The 27,088-nt window shown below is 41.6% G+C and overlaps 1 protein-coding gene across 1 annotated transcript in view; it reads right to left on the minus strand.

The window, feature by feature from the left end:
* The window catches only part of UVRAG (UV radiation resistance associated), a 149,078-nt gene that overhangs the window by 116,377 nt on the left and 5,613 nt on the right, over positions 1-27,088 (minus strand). The window contains exons 2-5 of the mRNA XM_065417462.1: positions 9,483-9,600; positions 8,408-8,442; positions 3,071-3,232; positions 1,128-1,202 (exon numbers count right to left, since the gene is read on the minus strand). Of these exons, the coding sequence (XP_065273534.1) occupies positions 1,128-1,202; positions 3,071-3,232; positions 8,408-8,442; positions 9,483-9,600 (390 nt within the window). The remainder of the gene's footprint in view (positions 1-1,127; positions 1,203-3,070; positions 3,233-8,407; positions 8,443-9,482; positions 9,601-27,088) is intronic.

Raw genomic sequence — 27,088 nt, forward strand, 5'->3', positions numbered from 1 at the left:
GAAAATGCAATAATTACATTCATACATGGTTGTTGCTAACACAGCTTCAACTATAGCATGGTCAGGGTCAAAATGCTGACTATTCTGCTTGGCTTGTATTAGCTGGAAAAAAATTAGAGGATTAAAATTAGGAGACATGAAAGAGGGGAAATCATTCAAAGAAAGGGGTGAAAGAGCTACAGCGCTTAATGTAAATGACTGGAAGATGGGGGACTTAATTTTAGCATTAGTGTGTCTGGTCATTAAGTGTTTTGAAAAACACCACCACTCAAGGTACTTTAAATCCAAAGTAATCCTTCATGATTAATAGCCACTTGAAGCAGATTTCATTTTCAAGCTTTTTACAGTTTGTTTCTCACATGCGTGTGCCATTAGTGCTGACTGATTGGTCAGTCAGTGGTCATGAGTGCTGACTGATAAAAACCATAGTATTCAAAGATGAAAACAAGCATTTTTGGGCAGCTAAAACACAAGACATTACAGAGACTCTGGAAATAATTTTTTTAATAAGATGTAGATCAAATACTGGGCCTACCAATTTTAAAAAAATAAGTATTTAAGATTGCGTAACTGCATGAAATCTCATTAATCTAGCATTTGTGCTCTGCACAGCCATTAAGATAACCAAAGTTCAGTTACTACTCATCCAGTTATCCAAGATGGCAAGGATTAGGAGTGTGCTATCTGGAGCACTCTGCTTTTGTAGAGAGAAAGATGTAACTTGTTTCATTCAACCGTGACCCTTCTAGTCATTTACAAGCCAATGACTGGCTACAACTAGTTCCATTAAACTTACTGGGAAAGCAAAGATGGAAACTGCAACATGGAGCCTCAGGGACAGAGGTTAAGTGAAGAGGTCAGTAAGAACTGTCTAAAATGTTGAAGCTTGGGTGCCTAAAGTTAGGCACCTAGACAAAAGTGGGAAAGGTTCAGCACCCTTGAAAGTGAGGCCATTTGTTTAAGTGGCCCAATTTTTCAGAGATGCTGAGCATCCCAACATCCAATTATTTAGGTGCTTACAGTAGTAGGCACCGAACCGTGAAAATGCTGGCCTATGCCAAAAGAATTTAAATTACAGCTTGTGACTATCATTACTACATAATTTGCATAAATATTAGTATTCGTACCTTCTGTTCAAATGAAGCTCCGTAATAGCCATCGTTCAACCCAAAAATTATTTCATTTGGGTTTCGAGCATGTATCTGTAAAACAAAAACAAAAACCAACACCAATGACATTAGGGTCAACTTAGTTTACCTGCAATCAAGCTGAATATTAATTGCTATTTTTATGACTGTCACCTTTTCAGTTCTTCCTTCTAGTGCTAATAGTGTCCATAGGGAACTGAACTATTACCGTAGAGAACACACTTGACTTTCACACCTCTAAACAGGAAATGGCTGATATGCTCAGTGATATATTCCCATCTTCCAAGATGCAAAATAAAAACTATCTGCCTTAACCACTATATAGCACCTAGAACTACTTACTTATAGTGGAAGATAAACAAGACTTCCTCTTTCCTAGAGCCAGAAGTAGAGAAATAGTAGGAAGATCGAAAATAATAAAAACAAACAAGGAAATAGCTCATTCAGACAGCTCAGTTATAAAGGAGCCAATTTTCAGCAGATAATGCACAGTTAGATCAATCATATTCTTTGTTGTTTATGGCTCAACACAAAACTGTTCCTACATTAAGTGTTAGCTGAGGGGGCAAGGTTACTTATAAACAAAAAAGATAGTGTTAGAGAATATTCTCCAGGGGCCTATTTCTTTGGTGCAATAAAATGAAACAGAACACTGAAAATCATCTTCTGCACAGCAAGTACTGGATCCAACAACAAATGCTTTTTCATTACAAGCCTATTTTATAAATAATTTTGACATTTCAAAGCATTTCCATCTTTTAAAGCTGTAGATTCGTTTTAGAACGGCAAACTCAAAGAGCAAGAGAGAGACCAGGGCAGGACACTCATCTAAGAAACTTAGTTTAAAACCAAGAGTTTCAACCTACTGTGATTACGACGAACAGACACCTGGCATTTGTTTCATGAGTTACGGCTCTCTAAGTATCTCCCTTTAACATTAGTTTTAACACATTTTCTTTAAACTTGTAACTGATGTAAATGACTCGCATTTATGTAAAATCATAACTAACGATTCCACTTGTTCCAAAAGACCCACAAATACTAACCAGGGGCTCTCAAACTTCATTGCATCGTTACCCCCTTCTGACAAGAAAAATTACTACATGACCCCAGGAGCGGGGTCTGAAGTCTAAGCCCCACCGTCCCGCATGGGGGTCCAAAGCCAAAGCCCGAGTCCCACCGCCCAGGGCAGGGGGCCAAAGCAGAAGCTCAAGGGCTTAAGCCCCAGGCGGGGGGTCTGTAATCTGAGCCCCACCACCTGGGGGTCTTCAGACCCAGGCGGTGGGGCTTGGGCTTAGGCTTCGGGCCCAGGCCCCAGCAAGTCTAATGCCAGCCCTGGTGACCCCATTAAAATGGGGTCCCGACCGAGTTTGAGAACCGCTGTACTAAACCCATGCCAGACAAGTGATTTCCTAGGACTAGAGAAGAATGGGGGAAAGGTTCCAAGGTTAACACCATCCTCTTGGTTTCTTAGTCTGTAATTGGATTGAAGATTTTTATGCCAAGGGCATTGTTGGCATTCTAGTAGTATTAGCACAGTCTAATTAGAAAAGCTAAAGAAAGTAAACGGTGATCACATACAGAGTAATGTCATACACTGTTTCTCACTTGGGGCTACTATTGTTGCTTTAGCTATTTGAGCTGCTTAATCACTTTAATCCAAGAAATTTCACAACATAAAACTTTAATATAATATTGTGCCCATCCAGATTATTTAAAGCTCCTTGCAATGGGGAGAGCTACCCATATTAGCAGTCCCTTTGTAATTAGTTTTATTCCATAATTAAGATACAATGTTTATTATATTTTATCATTTTCCTTTTCTCTTCAGTCTGTTTGTAGCCTTGATCTTACAACTCTGTTTAAGAAAAAGACTTTTAGCTACTTAATCCACAAATTGAGGAAACATGCTTTTATTTTACCTGCTGACCCAAGTATTTTAGTCCATCTAGATTGACTTTCCATTCGATCAACAGCTGATAGAGCTCTTTCTTGCCACCCCAGATCCTCACCAAAAAGCATGACACAGATGTATCGAGGCGATCAGGCATGATTCCAAAGTCAAGACTCCTCCATGTTGGATTCTGTTGATAAGTAAAATAAAGATGTAGGAAGAACAACATTCTTTGGTGTTATTTCAGTTTAACAACATACAGTGTGTTTAAATTTAAAGAGGCCAAGTATTTATGTCAAACTTTCAGACTGCAAGACCTGAAGTAACACCCTGCAAGATCAACGGTCGTCTAAGTTACACATGAGAAGGCTCAAGCCATCAGAGACTCTGCTCCTTCATTATTCACAACTTTCCCTTTTCTGATCAAGATTCCTAGTTTGGCTCCCACTTCCATCTGCTGCTGCAAGCCTGCAGGCTTTCAGACCAACTACTACTTCCTTCCATTATGAGACACCAGGAAATTACTTCATTAACTTCCTTTTGCCACAACAGGCACTTTTTCAAGAAATACAAATACTAGTATTTTTAGAAAATGGGAGTAGCGTGAAGACAGTGTTCCATACTCTTAACATTTGGCTTCTAAAAAAAGAGCTGTAGTTTATATTAACACTGATTTACTTCTCATAACTGAATTTGGTTTAACTATTAATGGGGGTTTGTTCCTATTCCCCTTCACCCCTCAAGTTCTGCAATGCTGACACCAAACCCTGAGTGCTGCTACCTTCTGAGGAGCTCTCTTCATTCTAGAAATTTGGAGAGCCAGCCAGACAAGTCCAGACCTTAGGATTTGACAAAAAACAGACTTAAAAATCCTGCTGACTAATTTCTCTGAATTTAGAGAAGGTTTCAAGTGTCGAGAATTTTGAATAATCATGGTACCACTATATTTAAGAAATTATGAAAAACAGTCATAACATGCTGCAAGCTTAAACATGCATACTAGTGATTAATAGGTCAGAATCACAAGACTCCAAAGGGTATCTATTTCCTTCCGTAAGTTTTACAGAAGTCCCTGTCCCCTTACTCACCTCTTGAATTTTTCCTAGCAAGAAAGACCTATTTATATATCTATTGCTGGCTACCATCATAACAGGAAATTAAATACTGGTAGAATACTTGGCAGTTATACGGGAACTTACTAAAATGTGCTACTTTAAGATTTGCAGCACTTGTTAGTAGGGATTGCATCACTTAGCCTTGTGTTTCTTTGGATAGACCCCAGTTTATAATTAAGTTTCCATTTCAGACTAAATAAAGCAGAATTCTGGTTATAAAAAAGGTCCCAGAGAAAACCCAACAGGTTTGGACAACTGGGGGGAGATCGGTCAAATCAGCAGATCTTCAAATATGTGATCAAGGTCTCCTGACTTCAGAAAGTCTTCAAACCTGCTGGATAGCTCCCCCAGTTTGCTACCAAACCCTCATATGCTAAAGTCCAACTTCAGCACACAAACTCAATTTAAACCTCCAGGAAGGTAACATATCTTTGGACTTAACAGCAAAGTAGTGCACAGATAAGAAATTTGACTTGCGCTACTTCAACACCAATGTTTTCCCTAATACTCTAAAAGAGAGACTTACATATCTTTGGAAAGTATCTGAAACTTGTCTAAGCACCAGCATTTTCAGCCTCTTAGGGCTATGCAAGTACCACTGATACCAATAAAAGTACTCACTGAGTACAGAATATTTGCAAGAGGAAGGATTGCAGGATCAGATACTTGTTTGTAAGCTTTAGGCTACACTGAAGCCATCTACAGACTGTTAGCACATAACACAATTTTAATTCTCAGTTTCTAGAACTTAACTTTCTTAAACGGTAAGCTCTTGAAAGTAGGGACCATATTTCCACACAACACAGATATTCCTAATGACCACCTATACTACAAGAATGTTATATAAAATTTGCAGCAGCTCTAGTCCTTCCAATACAGTTCGCCAGCAGTACTAAGACACTCTATTCTGAAGCTCTACAGCTCAGATTTTTAGAACTTCTCGTTTTTAATTCATCAACATCAAAATAACTAAGTTTTCAAAGTTATCTCGAATTCGCTGTTAAAGCCTAATTGGAATTTATTAAGCTACATTCTTCCCTCCTATTCATATTGGCATCTGTGGGATTACTTGTAAGTGTTAGGCTTCTGGCTTTTATATGCAAGTTGGCTTTAAGGGCAAGGGAGGAAGGAGAATAATAATTATACTTGTTTGTTTTATGACATCTTGAAGAGAGGAAAACAATAGTTTATGGACTTTGCTGACAGCTGTCAGAAAAAGTAGGTCACGTTTTGAGTCTAGACATCATGACAGTTTCCCATTAAAAACATCTGATTGTAGGGTTCATGCAGCACCAACAATACCTGGCACTGTATGTACCACCACTGCAACTAACTCTTCCAGAAAGTGAAAACTGAGTCAGGCTAGTACTGAAGCCATCTGCTAAATAATTTATGTAGTTTGTCAGATGATTTACCCTTTTCAGCTTTTAAACAGAATAAATTTTGTAAAGCTTTTAACATGGGAACAGAGTGGGAAAAAATGCACAATGAAAGTGAATTAGCCTGGAGTGTTTTGTTTAGTTCTATCAATTAAGATTTTTTTGGAGCAATGTTTTATATGGATAATTTGTTGAATTGTTACTGTTATTCAGTAACTCCGCTTCTAACGATTTCCACACATTTGAACAGGACTTGGAATGAACACGAGAATTTGATATTTTCTTTCCCAAAGCTATCGAAGGCTGACATGATTTCCTTGACGAGACTCATTCTGGGAAGTTATAACCAAGATACCCCAAACAGAGGGAGAGTGGGACAATCACTTGTCCAAGAGAAGCCAGTTCTAAACATTGCATAGAATTGTGACCTGCTGGTAAGTTTATTTCTTCCCCTTCTCCCTGTACCTCAGACCTAGCACAAGGAAGAACAGACAAGTATTCAAGGAAGCCCTCCTAACAGAGGAGGCAATGGCTCACAGCATTACTCCTCACCAACCTTTGGGTCAAGGATTATCTTTTGGGGGACGGGGGTAAGGGATGAAGAGAAGAACCTCCTTCATATTCTGAGATACAGCTACCAAAAGTGCATTTGAGGCCTCGAGCTCACACACTTGGACGCTGATTAGTAGGACTGGACACGTCACACTTAAAGTTGACTCTCCATAACGGCCTAGACTGGATAGGCAACATCATGCTTATCCACACAGTTACATTTCAGGTGAACTATTTTCTTAGAGCCTTAACACTTTAGTAGTAGTAAGATAGCAATACCAGCGTGACCAAAGGATATAAATAGCAAGACCCACCATAGCCATCTATATTTGGAAGCAATAAGAAAATAGGTGCCAAGCCACCAGCTGCATCTATTTGGTTTTTATCTCCACTCTCTAACCACTGCAATTCTGTTGTTGCTAGCACCAGTAGAAGTGTTAGTATACACAGAGCAGCTTCTTTGCTACTGTGACATGATAGGGCAGCCTAGGTGTTGGTCTTTTTAATGTTGCCAGCATTACTAGTAATGGTAGAGCTACCTCAGTGCTAGAGTATAACAAAATCTTCAGAAGTAAGGACTTCAGGACTTGAACTGCAAAAAACCCCACACTACTCTGAGGCTGATATGAGAGGTGCCCCCATTACCCATGTACCAGGGCTAGAAACAATTTTCTTGTGAGAAGCTCTGCTTCTCTCCATTGACACTGGGAAGGGTAGTGTTGGGGTGTGGAATAGGCTAGATTGATTTAGATTAAAGCGATATAAATCACCATTTTAATCATGATTAAAACAGCAAGTGGTGAGCCTTGATCTAAATCATTAATTTTAATCATGTTTTGCATTTGTACTTGAGTTATTTTCTTAAGAAATGTTGATTCTCATTGGTTAGTAGCCATTACAACATGTTTTGCAACTAAATATCACCTTTACATTAAATTTGGTACTTTTTTTGCTATCCAGGAGGATACATTACATCTCAACACAATTTTCAAAAATTATATAGCATAACTTAAATGTAAAAAAAAAAAAAAATCTGTTAAATGCATCATTCACCATTTTCTATTTACTAGATTGGTAATTTTTTTGCTTGCAATTATATCAAGCTCTGTTTGGATGTAAATTCAATTAAAAATGCACAAACACATTTTAATCTTTTATTTAAATTAACTACCTTAAATGGGATGGCTACATAAGAAAAAAGTTTACCCAAAAGTTTATTCAAAACATGTTAGTGAGAGCAGCAAAGTGCCAAGTCAAAAAGAAAGTTATTTGCCTAGATTCACAAGCAGCAAGATTTCCTTGACTCCCTCCCCCTAACACAACCACAACTCCTGTTTGAGGTTCAAGTTGTGTCTTCAAAGATGACCTCACCCTTCTTGATCATAAATCTCCCATCTGTTTTGTTCAACTGCTAGGTTTCATAGAATCATAGAATATCAGGGTTGAAAGGGACCTCAGGAGGTCATCTAGTCCAACCCCCTGCTCAAAGCAGGACCAATCCCCAACTAAATCATCCCAGCCAGGGCTTTGTCAAGCCTGACCTTAAAAACCTCTAAGGAAGGAGATTCCACCACCTCCCTAGGTAACCCATTCCAGTGCTTCACCACCCTCCTAGTGAAAAAGTTTTTTCCAATATCCAACCTAAACCTCCCCCACTGCAACTTGAGACCATTACTCCTTGTTCTGTCATCTGGTACCACTGAGAACAGTTTCTCCCATCCAAGAGTGTCAACTGCACTGTTAGACTTAAAACTGTTTCAAGTTGTACCTTTAAAGTAGTGAGTTAGTAGTAGTTTGATACTACACCTGCCCCAAATCCCCTTTATCGGTTTTTGTGGATTTACAGATGCATTTGCGGGGTTCTGGGGTTTTGTTCTGTTTTGAAACGTTGCTATCCTCTGTTGCCAAAATATGCAATGATTAAACTGACTATACACGATATTGTCAAATGCACAAACAAAAAAGACCTTCCAGTTAGTAACTGTAGGTGCTACTTTTAACAGTAGTTACAACAGTAGCTGGATAATTCAGATTTACATGACATTAAGTTGATAACATCTCCCTCGGGGAGACTCTCAGGTTGTCATTAATCCAAAACATTGCCCCTTTTACTCCATAAGGGCATGAACCTTCGGGAGTGGACAATAAGATCCAGCTGTACTAGTTTAGTCATGTCTGGAAAATGGAAGAAAAGACTGTTTCAGATGTTTTACTACGAACTAAGTGCAATATTTCAGCATTAAGTAAGCCTACACATTAGGAGATAAGAGTGAAGTACAAGGGTTTCTATACAAGATCACCAATATTAAATCAACTTACCAGGGAGTTCTTGATCACTTCACTCCTATAAAATTCTAAGAGGGAAAAGAATTAAGTGAGTAGAGAAATTCAGCCCATTTTCAACCTTTAGGTACAATGTCAATATTTATGCCACAGTACAAATACTTGTTTTTTAAACGGGAAATGTTCTGTAAAACAAGTCCTAGAAGTATATTCTATGCAAAGGTAACTGATGCATTAGTTCTAGTAGAAACTGAATCAAACTTTACCTAAAAAGATCAAACAGAGCTTGCCAATGTTCACATCTAAACAAGACCAATTCCCTCCCCCCCACCCCCCTCACTAATGGCACTTTGTCATCCCATCTCTCCACTTGTAGCTTGAGGTAGAAGGCAAGAAGCAATAGATGGAGAAAAAAACCAACATCCAAACATGCTCACCAGGAACAGGCAAGACTAAGCATACATTGCCGTTTTGGGACTCAGTATTCCACAACTGTTGTCTGGAGCTTAGTTACCATGGTGATAAGCATCTTAGAAGAATTTAAGATAGATTGTGCCTGTTCCTGGGATGCAGTAGCAGCTAGGTCAGATGTAGGAGAAATGGAATGTTTGTTCAAGAGTTGGTTCAGCTTGACTGTGCCTGCTGCTGATCTTTCAGTTGCCTATCAATGCATGAGGCAAATAGTGCGGGGCACATCAGCTGCACACAGTCATCAGAGAAGACCAAACCTTGAAGCCCTAATCTGAACAAATTTAGAGAGAAGCAGTGCTCCACTGTGCAGGTACTAGCTGCTTTGTATAGAAGGATACCTATTTTGCTAGCAGCCCTGCTAGTGGTACTGGTATAGTCTAAGCAGACAACTCATTCAGCTTGACAGCTGCAAGACTGATAGTTGGGTCTATCTGCTGATAGAAAATGGAGAAAATGTGAAAGCTTTCATTGTTTATCTTCAGCTCATCTGAAAATACAAATGAATTTTAATGGTATCAAGTCACCAGGAAACAAAACGAATTCAAGGTAGAATGAACTTCAAAAAATTGAACAAGGAGCATCAGTGTAGTTTGTATAGGAAGATGGAGTTACGTGATAAGTGTTGACAACAGGCCCTTACCTTTACATATCTTAGTGTTATCACACAAATGAAGGGTGAAGTAGGTATCCAGAAGGCAATAACCATTCCTATTAACAATGTTACGTGCAGCAATATTCCGTAGGTGACGAAGCCGCCGCTAAAAAATAAAAAAGGACATTGAGGAGCTTGAGTTAAAACTGTACATTCAATTTATGTTTTTTTGTTTGTGGATAGCTGCTTTATTCTAGGAGAAAGCCGTTAATAGGGGCCTGTTTAGACTTCAAAAAAAGTATTCTAGACTCCATTTTGCTAGAAAAACCAGTTCAACTAGCTATGAAGACAAATGTACAAAATAGCAGGTATGGATTGGCTAGATGGAACGAACAGTAATTAGCAGCCTCTAACTCAGGGGTGGACAAACTTTTTGGCCCGAGGGCCACATTGGGGTTACAAAACTGTGTGGAGAGCCAGGTAGGGAAGGCTGTGCCTCCCCAAACAGCCTGACCCCCACGCACCGCCTCCCACTTCCCACCCCCTGACTGCCCCTCTCAGAACCCCTGACCCATCCACCCACCCCCCGCTCCCTCCCTGGACACCCCCCCGCCCCAACTGCCCCCCTAGGATCCCATCCCCTATCCAACCCTCCTGCTCCCAGTCCCCTGACTGCCCGACCCTATCCACACCCCCACCCCCGACAGGCCCCCTGGAACTCCACGCCTATCCAACCCCCCCCCCCCCCGTTCCCCAGCCCCTGAACACCCCCCACCGAACATCCGCCCCATCCAACCCCCCCCCCGTCCCCTGACTGCTCCCCGGGACCCCCCACCCCTTATCCAACCCCCGGGCCCGGCCCACTTACCACGCCGCTCAGAGCGGCATGTCTGGCTGCCGCACCACCCGGCTGGAGCTAGACATGCTGCTGCTCTAGGCTCAGCAGGAGCGCGCAGCTCCGCTGCCCAGAGCGCTGCCTGCGCGGCGGCGTGGCTGCAGGGGAGGGGCTGGGGGCTAGCCTCCTGGGCCAGGACAGTCCCGCAGGCCAGATGTGGCCCACGGGCCATAGTTTGCCCACCTCTGCTCTAAATACTCAGTGTAAACAAGCACCCATGACTGCCTGAGAAGTCAATCTGTTCTTAGTTCTGCTCTGGTGCATCCCCTCTATTCTATATAGGTTTTCTACCATGTTCATCGCTGTAGTGTGATTGCCTTCCACTCATGTAGCTTTATGCATTACTAACATCTGCCAGCTGCTGAAGCAGTAATGCCACCAAAATGTTCTGTATCCACTAGCAACAAAACTGAAAGATTCCAAGTTAGGAACTATACTATTTTGGAAAGATGCTGCTGGCAACACAAGGAGGATATGTAGCTGTAAAATAAAAAATAAATAAATAAAAAGTCACCAAAAACAAAAAAGCCAAACTAGAGACATGTGGCTGGCTAAAAAAAGCTGCCCAAATTCATAAAAACATAAGAACAGCCATACTGAGTCAGACCAACAGTCCATCTAGCCCAACATCCTGTCTTCCAACAGTGGCTGATGCCAAATGCCTCAGGGGGAATGAACAGAACATGGCAATTATTGAGTGATCCATCCTCTGATCCAGACCCAGTTTATGACAGTCAGTGGTTTAGGGACACCCAGAGCATGGGATTGCTGACGCTGACCGACTTGGCTAATAGCCATTGATGGACCTATCCTCCATGAATTTACCTAATTCCTTTTTTTTTTTTTTTTTTTAAACTTACTGTATATACTCGTTCATAAGCCAAATATTTTTGGTAAAAAAAATGACGCATCAAAGAGCGGGGGTCGGCTTATAAATTTGATGATTTTAAACTCTATGGAATCATTGAATTGAATATCTAATACACTGTTGTTTTGTTTACCCGGAGCATCTGCAGGCACGGAGCCCCTCAGCTCCCTGTGGCTGCGGTTTGCCATTCCCAGCCAATGGGAGCTGCGGGAACGGCAAACCGCAGACACTGGGAGCCGAGGGGCTCCGTGCCTGCGAACGCTCCAGGTAAACAAAACATCCAGGCCCGCTAGCGGCTTACCCTAACGGGCCAGGAGCCAAAGTTTGCCAACCCCTAAAATATAGGGTCGGCTTATGAAAGGGTCATTCAGTTTTTGCTATTTTTACCTAACCATCTTGGGGGGTCGGCTTATAAACGAACGGGCTAATGAACGAGTATATACTTTTGGCCTTCAGAATATCCAACGAGTTCCACAGATTGACTGTGCATTGTGGAAAGAAGTACTTCTTTATGTTTGCTTTAGACCTGCTGCCTACTAATTTCATTGGATGACCCCTGGGTCTCGTGTTATGTAAAGGGGTAAATAACACTTCCTTAGTCACTTTCTCCACACCATTCATGATATTTTAGACCTTAGTCATATCCCCTCCCCAGTCATCTCTTTTCCAAGGTGAACATTCCCAGTCTTTGTGTCTCTCATTTAGGGGTATAGAACAGCTTCCATACACCTTTGTTGCCCATCTCTGTACTTTGTCCAATTCTAATATTTCTTTTTTTAGATGGGGCAACCAGAACTGCACTGTGAAAGCTATATTGCCATATTCTTAAACAAAAACACATTAATCTCATTCTAGGAAGACAGACTTCCCTGTAATGATGGATAATTAGTGAAACAGGCTCAAGAAATTTCTCATTGGGTTGGCTAAACTTTTTATATGAAAAATAAAGTTTACTTTTCAGCATTTATTGATTTTGTCCAAGCTAAGAGGAAATGACTAACCACTGTCCATATTGAATGAAATGACAGATTGCATCACTTATGGTCACTTTCAGTTTGTTTCTCTAACTAGTACTATATGTTGTTTGTGGTTCAAGTACTCCAGAAAATGTTACCTCCAAGCTAAAGTAAATAAACTTTTTTTTTTTTTAATGATTTCATGGAACTATTTGAATATTGTACCATATCAGGTTCCAATAAAATCTGTGTCTTAATCCTAGATTTTGGGCCAAGGTTATCCGATAGTTTGCTTTCAAGACCGAGCACGGTTCACATTTGTGAACAAGCTTCTCATTTTCACAACACGCTAAGCTCTAGAAGTCTGACCTTCGTGCCCAACCATTTTTATCACAATGTACAAAATTTTACAGTCTCCAGTCACACTCAAGTCACAAAACCTTTTCCCCAGAAGCAGTCATTTTAACCAAGTACATTTTTTGGAAACAAAAAAAACCAAACAAAAACACACACACATGCCACATAGCTAAACACTTCATGGCCCAATTTTAAGTGTACAGCTCTAAGCAGCTGCCACTTGATCCTCAACCCTTGTAAAAATTTTCACTGGATCCCTTGTATATTTCAAAGAAGTCTGTTTGCTAGTAGTTCATTATGTATTCAATGTACAATGTGTACAAATATTCCTCTTGACTAGATTCACTTTACAGTTCCTCATCCTCTCAACCTATTTCATATGCCCGTATGCCTGTTTGAGACACAGACTGAGCTTCTTATTAACACTGTTTAACAGGAACAACTTTTCAGTTTATTTTAGTTTCTCAGCAACAAATAAGAGATTTAATACAAAATATTTAGAATCAGGAAAACAAATTCTTAAGTAGTTTTAAGACGGGCCATATCGTGAATCTGAACCAGAAGACAGTGGTCTTTAGCTCTTAATATTAATATTGCAGAATATACGGGAAGCCATCACTTACTTTGAGTCTCATGCAAAAATACAAGTTTAGAAGGACAAATTAAGGAAAGAGCAAGGAAGTTCTCCCTCAATACTTGTATGGACTCCCCATCACTGTTACACTGTAGTGTGTCAGTTTTAATGTATTTCTTATCTTTTAATACCTCACCTACACTAAAAGTCAATGGAGTGAACAGTCATCCTATACTTATGAACTACTACTCCAAAAAATCAAAGCTAGGACAGTTCTTGCAGTATGTGAAACAGAAGCTACTGGTAGTATTACAAGCAGGCTGTGCTTCTGATTTTAAATAAACTGTAGTGATTCACAAGCACCCATAATACAAAGTTAAGAGTTTTTCATTTTACACCAAATCAACTGATACTTCAGCTCTCTAAAGCAAGCAGTTTTTAACCCAATAAAAAGGTATACAAACGTGCATATTCAAGATCAGGTTTGAGCCCTTAGCACACCACATTTCAGAAGCCTTCTCTATGCCCATGGTGTAGTTTTGATTCTAAATTTCTCATTGTGCCTTCCAAAAGACTGTCCTAATTCTTCCAACATACACCTCCCACCAGAGCAGTTTAAACAAATAACCTACAAGTCCTTGACTGCACAGACATTGGAGAACGTGACATCTAATAGAAAAATGGTGATGGCTAAAAGTTGGTCTCCCCACTGTCAATAAGACCAACAGCAGGCCCCAACTGTCACATGGAGATACTAAGAAGCATTAACAAGAAATAATCCATGGAGCAATATCAGGCAACTCAGAGTATGCCTGCACTGTAAACACAGATCTGGAGGACCTGTGCCTGTGGACTTGGTGTTTCCAAGCCTGCGCTTCAGTGTCCAAACTGCATTGTAAATCTGGATCTCCAATTGCTGAACCTGGGTCTCCTAACTGTGCTACACAAGGTGGTACAGACCTGGCAGATGCTCCTCCTGCCTGTTGCCATAACTGCAGATTCCCCATAGGTAGACCAGTGCTTTTGGATTAGAGTCACAAGCATAAATTGATAGGATCACATCATGCAGACTTGGGATATGCAACAGTGGCTCCAGAACTTTTGCACAAAGCAGCAGACATTCCTGGAGCTTTGTGAGTAGCTTGTCTGAATCCTCCAGCATCAGGACATTATTATTATTATTATTATTATTATTATGCATGAGGGAGGGTGTATCGTCCAGAAGCAGATTGCCATAGCCATCCAGAAGCTGTCTACCCCAGACTATTACAAGTCTGTAGCTAACCAATTTGGTGTTGCAAGTGCACTGTTGGGGTTGTGGTAATGAGGTTTTTAAATCACAGTCCTGATTGCTTCACCAAAAGGTGGTGTGCATTAACCATGTCCCTGAAATAACTGCTGGTTTTAAAAATACAGGCTGTCCAAACTGCACCAGGGCCATCCATGGGACTCACGTGCTCCTTGTGGTGGGTAAACTATGGGCACATACACTGAAAAGGTCACTACTCCATCATTATGCAGGTCCTAGTCAATCAGAGAGGCAGGTTTATGGACACTAACATGGGATGTGCTGGCTTGGGTGCATGATGTAGTTTTCCAAAACAGCAGGACTTTATTTCCATCAACTGATAATTTTATCAATGGAGTCACTGTCCCTCTTGTCCCTAGGGCAGTGGTTCTCAACCTGTGGTCTGCAGACCCATAGGGGTCCACGGACTAGGTCTAAGGGGTCCGCAAAAGACAAACTGAAAACTGAACAGAATTCAACTATATATACACACACACACAGACAAATCGATTTCCAAAGGGATCTGCACCTCCATATGAAATTTCCAAAGGGGCCCACAAATTAAAAAAGGTTGAGAAACACTTTTCTAGGGGACCCTGCTTAGAGACAGCCAAAGAAAAAAAGGATCCACTGCAGGAGAATAAGCACTATTTAGAGGATGACCACTTGTTAGCTCAGACAGACTTTTTTTGCAAGTTTTGTTAACTATTTACATAGCTTATTTCTAACCTTCTACTAAAAAAAATGAACATGTATAAATGCCACACAAGCAGTTCTGCGCGCATGAAGAGTTTTACTGTAGCTAAGCATTGTGCTTTCACATTTAAAAAAAAAAAAAAAAAAGACTTTAAAGATTTTTTTTTTTTAAAACAGAATCCCTCTGAAGTCGAAAAACAGTTGAAAACAATAGCTTAAATACTGTGAAAAAGAGCTGACAGAACCTTTAAGTCAAACAAAATGAGCAAAGAGGAAATAAATAATCCTATTTTTCATCGTGGCTTTAAAAATGTTTTTAAATTACTCAATATTTTCCTGAGTAATCAGTTTTACATGATTAAGTTGGATAATGGTTTCTCAACCTGAAGTCTATGGCAAAGTAAAGCCAACATTGCTAGCAAAAAGGGACTGCGGGAGCATCAACAGGATATTTATAAAAACTTGTATCATTCCCTCCAACACAACAACGTATTAAAAAAACTGGGTAAATCTGAACTTATATCTGGCATCTATTCCCTTCTGTTATACAGTAGTATCTAAAAGCCTCTATCAGAACTACAGTCCAATTGAACTAGGTGCTATACAGAGAAAGACAACTGTCCCTATTCCAGAGAGCTCACAATCTATGACAATGAGTATGGAAGGAAGGTTATGGAAATAGCAACAGTCACATGATTAAAACATAGGCCAGCTATGTTTACAACCAGATCAAATTTTCTTTTTATATAAATTAGATAAAAAGAGATGCATATATAGAGTTCCTAGATGCTATGCACTCCACCATAATCAATTGACAGATTACTGTCAGAACTATAGGGGGGACAGGATTTGAAACACAAGGCATGAGACATCCCAATAACAGTCTTCTCACAAGAAGTTACTCTAGTTTACAGTGATTCTTTTTGGAATGTCAATGCTATTGTTTTCTACATATCAAAACATTATTCCAACTGATGTGTTCCTTTAATAAGTGACAAGAGGCACATTTCTTAGCCTCCATGGCATATTGCAGATGATGGTATAGATAGCAGATCTCTGATTATTAGAATTTTAGCATAATGGGCTGAAGTGCAAATTTTAGTAGCCTACCTCCAGGCTTTTGTGACCAACATAATACATGGAAAAGTTATTTTGAGTACTATATTTGTCCTAGCCCACTGCACTTTGCAGGGAACTAGTTGAGATGGGGAAATTAAAAATGAGACCTGGACTTTCGATCATTTGGTTCAACTCTAGCTCCGGTTGGAAGTAAGTGGATTGATTCCCATACGGTAGCTTTGGTGATCTATCTGAAGCAAGTTGTCCTGAAGGAAATAGAGAGCTAAGTGGCCACATCACACAAACCCCACTATTGAGAAAAACAAATCCTGAACGGTGTATGAGAAATCCTTAATTACAACATTATGTCCTATCTTTCATACTTCAAGTATTCCAAAGAGCTTTACAGAATCTTGTTGAAGTTCTGAAAGCCATCAAAAATGAGGAGCAGAAAAGTTATGCCACCAAGTTTTGCTGCCTAGTTCTGCAGTTACAATATTGTTAATGGAATTTAAAGCTAGTGTGTCTACACAAAACTTCTAGAAGTTTTACAGAACATCCAAGGGTGCGGTACTGATGAGATTCTTTCAAAAGTCAGATTTTGTTTTTTGTTTATAAAGTGCTTGATTCTCCTTCAAATTCTGATGAGTTATTTGTTAGTTCTACCATTAAAAGTCTTTCCAGTATTATCATGGAAGCCATAAACAAGGAAGCTTAACACAAGGCATAGAAAAAATATTTTTATCAGTGTTCCTGTTGATATTTTGCACTTTCATCAGATGATCTCAAATGACTTGGCAATACCCCTACTTCACAAGAACTTTCTGAACCTTAAGTGTAGAGCGGAAGGAGTCTAGTTCCAAATTGCAGGCAGGTAAATTCAGGTACCAGTAGGTGTAGTGATTTTCCCAGGATCAGACAGTGTGGCAGAACTTGGAACAGAAGTCAGTAGTCACAATTCCTACTCTGTTTTAACCACTGAACTCTATCCCCTTTAATGATATAATATTCCAGAACAAAATAAATATGCATAAGTCACTGCTGGAATACTGCCAAGGTGAAAAAAGTTCTGCCTCCTATATGGATCTAATTCAGAGACCTAACCTGTTAGCAGCTGGCATACCTCAATCTTCCTGAGGTATAAATCAAGGAACCCATGCCACTAACATGGCTAATGATAGGACAGGCTTGGCGGCTGGCCACTTCTCATGTGGAGAGGAGCAAGCCTTTGCTATGATGATCCCTCTTCAAGTTTTAGATTAAGCTCAGTTAGATGTTTTGTCTTGTCAGACCATGCAGCAACTGATCATCATGGATTGTTTTTCAGCAAAATATTTATATCACAGTAGCAGTAAGACCTCCGAATTGATGCATCTTGTGCTAGACACTCTCTTCTTTGGCTATTCCTCGAGGTGAGGCTGATGTCTGCCAAGGGGGTTCATTGATGGTTTTTTAGGTGGCAGAGGAGCCCAATTGGTGCCCTGCAGACATGGTTGTTGGCTGGAGTGTTGGGCCCTTTCTTTCCGCCTTTGTCACTTCTCTGTCTCATGAGCACACCTGTTCTCTTCAAAGTGGGTTGTGGCTTGGTGTACAGTGTGGCGCCACTGTGTTTTATTCTATGCCAAGTCCTCCCTGTTTGTTGAGTTGATGTTTCCCTTTTTAAGGTGTACTTTCAGTATGTCTTTGCCCTCTGCAAGCCCTTCTTCCCTGACTTAACTGAGAGAAGAGTACTTGCTCCAGGAGTCAGGCATACATACAGTGGCCAGCCCCCAGCAGCGTTGGTGTTTCATGACCTGTGGTTCTACACTGCTAATGTTGGCTGCAGAGAGAACGCTGATATTAGTGCATTAATCTTCCCAGCTGATCCTGAGAATCTTCCTGAGGCACCGCTGCTGGAACCATTCCAGCCACTTGAGATGTCATCTGTAGGTTACACAGGTCTCACACCCATAGAGAAGGGTGGCGATGACAGCTGCCTTGTAAACCAAGATCTTGGTGCCTGTTTGCAGATCTCTGTCATTGAAGACTCGTTTGAGTAGTCTTCCAAAGGATGTGCTGGCACAGGGGATCCAGTATTCGATTTCTGTGTCAATGCTGGCTGTTTGGGAGAGGTGGCTGCCAAAGTATGGAAAATGGTGATTTGTGGAGTACGAAGAGTAGTTTGTGCAGATGAGAGCTGGCAGGGTACCTTGGTTTTCTCAATGTTGAGAGACCCAGATTGAGGGCACGTCTTCACTACCCGCCGGATCGGTGGGTAGCAATCGGTCTATCGGGGATCGACTTATCGCGTCTAGTGAAGACGCGATAAAATCGATCCCTGATCGCTCTGCCGTCGACTCCGGAAATCCACCGCGGCAAGAGGCGGCAGCGGAGTCGACGGCGGCGCGGCAGCGGTCGACTTGCCGCCGTCCTCACAGCCAGGTAAGTCGACCTAAAATACGCCACTTCAGCTACGCTATTCACGTAGCTGAAGTTGCGTATCTTAGGTCGACCCCCCGCTGTAGTGTAGACCTAGCCTGAGATGGGCATCTGCAAAAGGATTTAAAGTGCTTTGCAGGTCAGCCTGTGTGTGTGAAAGGATGATGCAGTCATCTGCATACCGATCAGTGATGCCAATTCTTGTGATCTTAGCTTTTGTTTGGAGATGTTGGAGAATGAGGAGTTGGCCATCCATATGATACTCAATCCCAATTCCATCAGGAAGGTGGTTGCAGATGAGAATCAGGATCACAGAAAGATAAATAGAGAAGAGTGTTGGAGCAATGACACAGTCCAACTTGACACCAGTGCGAATGATGAATGGTTATACACACTGCTCTTTCCTCAAGGAGTTTGCAATCCAAGACAACAATGTGAATGATGAGGATAAAGGTTCTGTGTGTTTTATTATGCAGTTGCAATTTTAAAATTGTGTGTGTCAACTAATCCTGTCTGCCCTCTCAAGCTGTCATTAATTGGCTTATAGTTGATCCAGCAGAGGCTAGCTGCCTTATAGATCAGTACAGGGAAGGCATTGGAGATATGTCTGCAACACCCCTTGAAACATTAACAGATGATCGACAAAGGGGCTACTCCCACAACTGGATTTGCATGGGCAGATTCCGGAACTCCACTGATTAATGGAGCAGAAATTCAACCCACACAGAGCCAACTGAAAGATTCAGGAGAGTTTTATTCACAATAGCTTATGCTGTGAAATGAAACCAATAGTTACATTGGGGAAGGAGGAGGTTCTACGGATTTAAGTGCCTTTCTTCAGTTTACCATGTCACTTGGGAAGGTGTTTAAGCTAAACAAACAAACAAACAAACAAACCAAAAAAACCACCCACTCATACCAAAATAAGTGTCCACAAAGAGATTATACCTGTATAATCTTCCTACATAGATAAGGGCTTTTAAACTAATGCTGCTAACTTAAATGTATAAATCCTGGACTTATCCTTGAGCTTTACCCTGTTACCTGTCCCACAATACAACCCATCATTTAGGGTTCTCACAACTACCTGATGATTTGAAGCAGTCAAACTTACTGTGGTGAGACTTACTGGGTTGAACTTATTCAATCTTGACCACTCTCTCAGTTCCATCTCTCCTCACTTTTAAGAGACATCTTGAGATTTTATTTCATAATTCACTTCTGAATCCTGTGCCCTATGTTTTTTAAACCTCATCTGACCTCATCTTTTTTAAAGACAAAGGTGAGGGGGTATCGGTTTATCTAGGGTTACCATATTTAAAAAATAAAAAAAATAAAGGACACTCGACAGGGCCCTGCCCCCGCCCCTTCCCCACCCCCGGCCCTGCCCCAACTCCACCCCTTCCCCAAAGTCCCCGCCCTAACTCCGCCCCCTCCCCTGAGCACCCCGCATTCCCCCCTCCTCCCTCCCAGCCACGCGAAAAGGGCTGCCCGAGCGCTACTGGCTTCACGGTTTGCTGGGCAGCCCCCAGACCCTGCGCCCCCGGCCGGCGCTTCCCCAGCGCAGCTGGAGCCCGGGAGGGGAAGCGCCCAGCCAGGGGCGCAGGGTCTGGAGGCTGCCCGACAAACCGTGAAGCCGGTAGCGCTCGGGCTTCGGGCAGCCCCCATGCCTCCGGATCCTGCGCCCCCAGCCGGGCACTTCCCCTCCCGGGCTCCGGCTGCTGTGCTCCCTGAACTCCTGGGCTCTGTAAGCGCCGAGCTGCCCGAGCGCTACTGGCTTCGGGCAGCCCCCATGCCTCTGGACCCTGCGCCCCCGGAGCCCGGGAGGGGAAGTGCCTGGCTGGGGGTGCAGGGTCCAGAGGCATGAGGGCTGCCCGAAGCCGGTAGCGCTCAGCTCTTACAGAGCCCAGGAGTCAGGGAGCACAGCAGCCCCCGGCGCCCACTCTAAGGTAAGCCAGGGAGTATTTTTCCCGGACATGTTCGGCTTTTTGGAAATTCCCCCCGGACGGGGGTTTGATTACCAAAAAGCCGGACATGTCCGGGAAAAACCGGACGTATGGTAACCCTACTTTATCTGTAAATGTTGAGAATGTTCCCATCAGTCCACTTTGGTTACTATGTTTTACTGACAGGGGATCCTTTACAATTCCTTTAAAACAATGAGTGCTGACCATGCATGCTATGGTTTAGTGTGTGAAACTGTTTCCATTATAATCCTGTTTGTCCATAGTTTTCCAGAACTTTCATATTTTGGGCTGAAAGTTTTCATGTTTAGGCCATGCCCAAAGGTGAAAGGTGGAAAAAATGAGCAAAATCCTTCCAACTGTTTTGGAGTTGAGGGAAGAGTGCAAACAGTGAACTAATGTGCATATTGATATATTAAACAGCTGTAGTAGGTGTGGCTGAAGTTTCAAACTTCACAAACTAACCCTGCAACAAGAACATTTAGCTCGTTAATCAGATCACTTAATACTTGTCATAATTTGGCCCCTATGTTTTCTGTAGCCATAGAATGGGTCTCAAATTATTGTAGCCCTTAGGATGCCAAAGAAAGCCTTTTAAATCTGAACCAAATGCAACCAGTGCAACGTCTTCACATTTGCAGACTACCTTAAGTAGATGAGAGGTACACACTGCCCCTATTCATGACAATGGGGAAACTAATGACTACATTGTGAACTAGGTCACTGTTAACCATTTTAGCAGAAACAGCCAGTTAATAAGCTTATTCCACAGTCCCAAGTGGCCTCCCACAACCTCCTGTGTGTCAACAGTACTAGCTGTCCTTATCCAGATGCCAAGCCTCCCGCTTCCCCACAATCCCTTCAATGCACTTGTATGTTGTCAAAACATTTGCAGCCTTCTGAAGATTGAAAATTTAGCAGAGTCCAATAATTTGACTAATATTTAACTTTTAATATTGTACTGATTCCCCAGCTTGCCACAATGTAAATAAGGCCTTAATTATAATCCGTGCCTAGTTTAAATACAGCAAATTGGGAACACAGATGTTATTCACATTTTTACTTACTTGAATCCCAATGACACAGCTGATCATGAAATTTTAAACACAACTGTGGACTGCTCAAGAGCAGAACCATTTGAGCAGAGATCCTGAAGGACATACTGGTTAACTAGTCATGTACCAAAGGTGTTCTTGTGGGGTTTTGTCACCCCTTCTCTCCAGTGTGCAATAGAAGCCACTGGAGAAGACAGCAAATCTGATGGAACTGCAGCCCCATCAGCACGCTCACAAGCACTTCTACACCTCCTTTCCAATTGAACCCAGATAGCTTGGGAAAGCCAAGATACCGTGCTGAGGATCCAAAATGGATTTGAGATCAATTTGGCCAAGGCTTAACCCTGGTAAGGTGAAAGTAATAATGCAGAGGTTGACAACCTTTGGCACGTGGCCTGTCAAGGTAATCTGCTGGCGGGCCGTGAGACATTTTGCTTACGTTGACCGTCCGCAGGCACGGCTCCCCGCAGCTCCCAGTGGACGCGGTTCGTCGTTCCCAGCCAATGGGAGCTGCTGGAAACGGCAGCCTCGCTTCCCGCAGCTCCCACTAGTCGGGAACAGGGAACCACCGACACTGGGAGCTGCTGGGAGCCATGCATGCGCATGGTCAACAAACAAAATGTCTCACGGCCCGCCAGCAGATTACCCTGATGGGCCGCGTGCCAAAGGTTGCCAACCCCTGTAATAATGGATGGCTAAAAGGAAAAAAGACTGTATTACAAGGATGGTGCCAGTAACAATGAGAAAACCCTAAAAGTTATTTCCAGTTCTACAGGTATTACTGGTTCCAACAGTATTTTCAGTTTTGTGTGTACGAAATATCACTAGAATAGATACTTTCAAAATTCATTACAGTTTTTAAATAGACCCACCATAGCACATACAGGGTCTGCTAACCCTTCTTACAGGTATACAGTCTCATTAGAATGTGGCACACATCCTTAACCTTGCATATGCTACAGAGCAACCTTAACACTGCAATTCCTAAATTGATCCTTTAGCCATGCAACTTTAATGTTTTTATTTAAAGATGGAAGCAACTTCAGTGTCCAAGACTTGCAAATTCTTTTGCAAGCCAGGAGAACTCTCAATAATGCATATGAATTCCATAACTTGGAGCTATGTGGCTAAAGACCACTGAAAGACCCTGATTCGCACACTTTAAGGAGGTACATGGAATGAAGGCCCTCTTCTGGAAGACTTATGAGTAAAGCTCCTTGTTTGTCATGGAGGTCACAGATTCTGTGACTTTCTGTAACCTCCGTGACTTCTGGAGCAGTCTGTGCAGCCTCTGGGCCAGTCGCACTGGCTGTTGCTGGGGCAGTCTTGGCCCCTCTCTGCCACCCAGCAGCAGGAGTTTAGGGGGCTCAGGGCTGGGGATTGGGGTGCAGGACAGTGCTTACCTGGGGGGGCTCCCCGGAAGGGCGACAGGAACTCCCCTCCCTCAGCTCCTAGCGCCACATGCTGCCTCCAATGGGAGCAGCAGAACCATGGCTTGGGGCAGAGCGGAGGCAGCACGTGGAGCTAGAGGCCGCTGCTTTCCAAGAGCAGAGTAGGGAACCTGCCCCAGCTCTGCCAACCCTCCTCCTCCCCCCCGCCCAATACCCGCACTGCCTCCAGGGCCACCCCCCCAGCACCCAGGCACCCCCAGGGCCGCCAACCCCCAAGTTTTAGTCAGGGGTATATAATAAGAGTCACGGACAGGTCACGGGCAGTGAATTTTTGTTTACTGCCTGTGATCAGTCCACGACTTTTACTAAAAATACCGTGGCTAAAATGTAGCCTTACTTATTAGCTGCAAAACACCCAAGATACATCAAAGTGGCACTCCCTCCTGTAAACCTTAAAGGGCATAAAGCAGCATTCCCTAAGTTCTATGCATCTTAAGAGCCCTTGCCTTTCACCCCCTGCCCACTTTTTACTACATTTTTCTCTATGTAGCCACATACACTGTGCATGCATGTACCACTAAGTTTTTATGCTTGTACCCTTAGGAATTGAGCAAGACAGGAGAAGACTTACTGCACATGTATCATATGTCTTTTGCACAGATTCAAGAACTATTTTCACTAGCACAAACTAATTGTCAGTGAAAGATTTTTCACTAACAATTTCATCTTTCAATCCCCAGCTGCTCAGCTGCAGAACTGTTTAAAAGTAGGATGCAATTTTTAAATAAGAAAATCATGTTTCCCCATTTCTGGTACTTAAAGGCAACTGAAAAGTGTTTGTTCCACTTTCAGAGATGTTGAGTTTTGAGCAGAAACCAAGCTTGAAAAAAAATCTAAACTGAAAGATAGGGCTAGAATAACCTCACTATAGCTGTCACTGACATTCCTGTTGTAACAAACAAACACACACACACACACACACACAAACCTTACTGTAGAGTTGCCACAAGGTGAAAGGTAAGGGATACTGTTAGTTTGGGGACAATCAGCTAAGAGGTCTACCCAATTAATGTGTCAAGAGGTTTGCTTCAAAGATAACATCTAACAAAACTCATATGTGGAGAAAGGGGAAGGAGGGGGAGAAAAACTCCCCTTGGGTAAGAAGGACTTCTGTATTTGAGATGGCCCATTTGGAAGTGGGTTCTTTCAGAATAATTGTGTACGTTTGGGATCTGGAAGAACCCTTCATTAGCTTAAACTGGGATTTGTGAAGGGAAAAATAAAGTCTATTTGTTAACGTCAAAACAAACAACGTTCTTGGTCTATAGCAGATGATGTAAATCCTAATGCTGATGGAGAACTGTAATACTGATTTTCAAAGCCAAACAGGACTAGTTACCTCCTCATAGGCAGTCATTACAACACTTGTTTTTTGCTTTGGCCTTTTTAACATACCATCTTTCCTTTCCCTCAAAAGGTACCCAAACTCTGTTGTCCACCAGGGTCTTTCCTTGTAAAATACTTGAATTCACAATTACTCTTTTTTCAAGCATAAAACAGATAGTTTTCTGTCTCAAAACACTGATGACTGCAGCTGGGAATTGCTCAGCAATAGCAAATAATTATGTGCAACAAAGAAATTATTACTTACAAATCCACACACTACCTTTTAACAGAGTGCAGAACCAATGAGTCAGACAAGACCATAACTAAAATTCACATCTACCTGTTGATATGATCCCAGAGCATTTATTTGCATTTCCCTCTACCCCAGTTTACATATATACCATCCAAAATATTAATGTGTATATCAATCCAGTAAGCCTGACTGATCCATAGAAATTCCATTCACATAAAATGAGCTAAAATTTGTGCAAATAGCAGCATGTGAACAGCTAAAATGAAATAGGGAGATCTTCAGATATCATGGGCAGTGAAAACCATTGAACTTTATTATCCTAAAGACCCAAATTAATGGGTTAGATGTAACAAGTCAGAGGCTCAAAATATAAAGCATTACATTCTCTACATGAATTGGGAGTGGAAAGGACAAATGCTCAGAAAACAAAACTACTTACAATAAATTAAAGAAACAAAGATAAAGCAAACAATTGACTTCCTTCCCCATATCACTCCAACAGCTATATTTATCATGTAGTCACTGCAATGATAAGGACCCAAAACAATTCTACATGAGAAGTGACAGATAAGATGAACTTACCAGGTAAACTGACCAACATACAGCAGATATCTGAAGAATGCAACAATAAGTTAAATAATATCTGCCCCCAACCCTGCACTCAGCCAGATCAATTTTGCCCTCCAAATCTTTTGAAAATAGGAAAGATAGGCATACTTATTTCTCTAATTCCACAACAAGAAAAATTTTAAAAGTATATTAAACTAGTTCTCTAAAGAATTTCCTTTTATTTTGCCCATATAAAGGCTTACTTTTTACAAGATGAAGGCCCAAAGGAGGAACTTGGTTCTCTGATCCAATGGGGCAAGTATACTAGTGGTTAGGAAATGGGACCAAATTGAAGAACCTGGGTTCCAGTCCCAACTCTGCCACAAGCTTGAGAAAGTCAGTTCATCTCTGTGTGTAAGTTTGTCTCCTCCACAGCCAACCTGTAATATTTCTCTACTTCACAGGGTGGTGTTGACAGGTTTATGAATGCCTGTACAGCACTTTAAGATCCTCAGATGGAAGACTTTTAAAGTGTAAATAGATGCACTTCATTGTAATACCAAGCTTGCATCACCAGATCAAAGCAAGGTAGTTTCAGTCTTAATAAGAGCCACCTGATTTCACACAAACAGCCTGCATGCACTACATTATGTACGCTTTTAAAGTGTGCACATGCCTACATAGTTATTACTAATAACTGTATAAATAAAGATAAAATGCTGTCATGACACAAAGCAAGAGTAGAGCTGACAAAGAACACCCGACAGGAGTTTATCACCTAGTTTCCTCCTTAGTAGCTAATATAGGGACTATAATTAGCTTGTAATTTAAAAAAGGCTTGTGTGCAACTCTGTGAAAGCATCAAGATATCAAACCACTTGTATCATTAGAAGATACTAGCAGCTAGTGCTAAGCTGTGTATCATACTTCAATGCTAAGCATCCAATCTATACCCTCCTTAGGAATAGACTGGGGGAGTACAAGATTAACAAAATTGAGAACTGCACACTGTGTAAACAGCAACAATCTAGTCCCAAATTGTAACAGTTTTAAAGCCTTGTCTATAGATGAAGTTGTACTGCTTTAGCTATAATTAGAGATATATAATGTCCTAGTGTGGATGCAGTTCTACTGTTATAGGTGCCTTCTACTAGTATAGCTGTTCCCAAGAGGAAGGGGAGTAAGTACCAATATAAGGCACCTTTAACGGTATAACTGTGTCCATACTAGGGATTTTACCTCTACAACTATTGGGAGAGGAAGGGGGGGGGGGGGGGAATCATACCTCTTACTTAAATAATTATACCAGGCCCAAGACAAGTGAAAACCCCAATTAAATACTAAATGTCTCCTTTCAGCCATTCAGTTTCCCCCTCTAGTGTTGTGTTTAACACTTCATTTCCTCTTTTATACAAAAGCTATCAGTGGCCTATAACTAGTAGGAAAGTTTAAAGAATTACTCCATATTTTTTACTACTGATTAATAAAATTATATAACGTAATAGAAAGATTCTCTTTGCCATTCCTTTGTAGTTAATAGAGCTAGTGGTTCACACATACTTGTTCTCAAATTTGGACAAAAGCTGCTTCCACTCCCATCTCCAGATTGTGTTTTTGTTTCAAGCAGAAGGGACATTCACCAAGCCGGCAATCTCTCTTCATATCCATGCTAAAAATCTTGATTCTGCCACATTGCTTACAAGAAGAGAAAAGTTATGTATATGCCTTAAGAGAGAGTGCGGAATTTTAACCCTTGCTAAAATATAATTTGTGCTTATATCCATTTACCGTATATATTCAATCATAAGCCGGTTCGTTTATAAGCCAACCCCCCCCCCCAAGATGGATAAGTAAAAAAGAAAAATTTTTATAACCCGTTCATAAGCCGACCCTATAATTCAGGGGTCAGCAAACTTTGGCTCCCGGGCCATCAGGATAAGCCACT

The sequence above is a fragment of the Emys orbicularis genome, chromosome 1 (genome assembly GCF_028017835.1).
Source record: "Emys orbicularis isolate rEmyOrb1 chromosome 1, rEmyOrb1.hap1, whole genome shotgun sequence".
Taxonomy (NCBI): Eukaryota; Metazoa; Chordata; order Testudines; family Emydidae; genus Emys; species Emys orbicularis.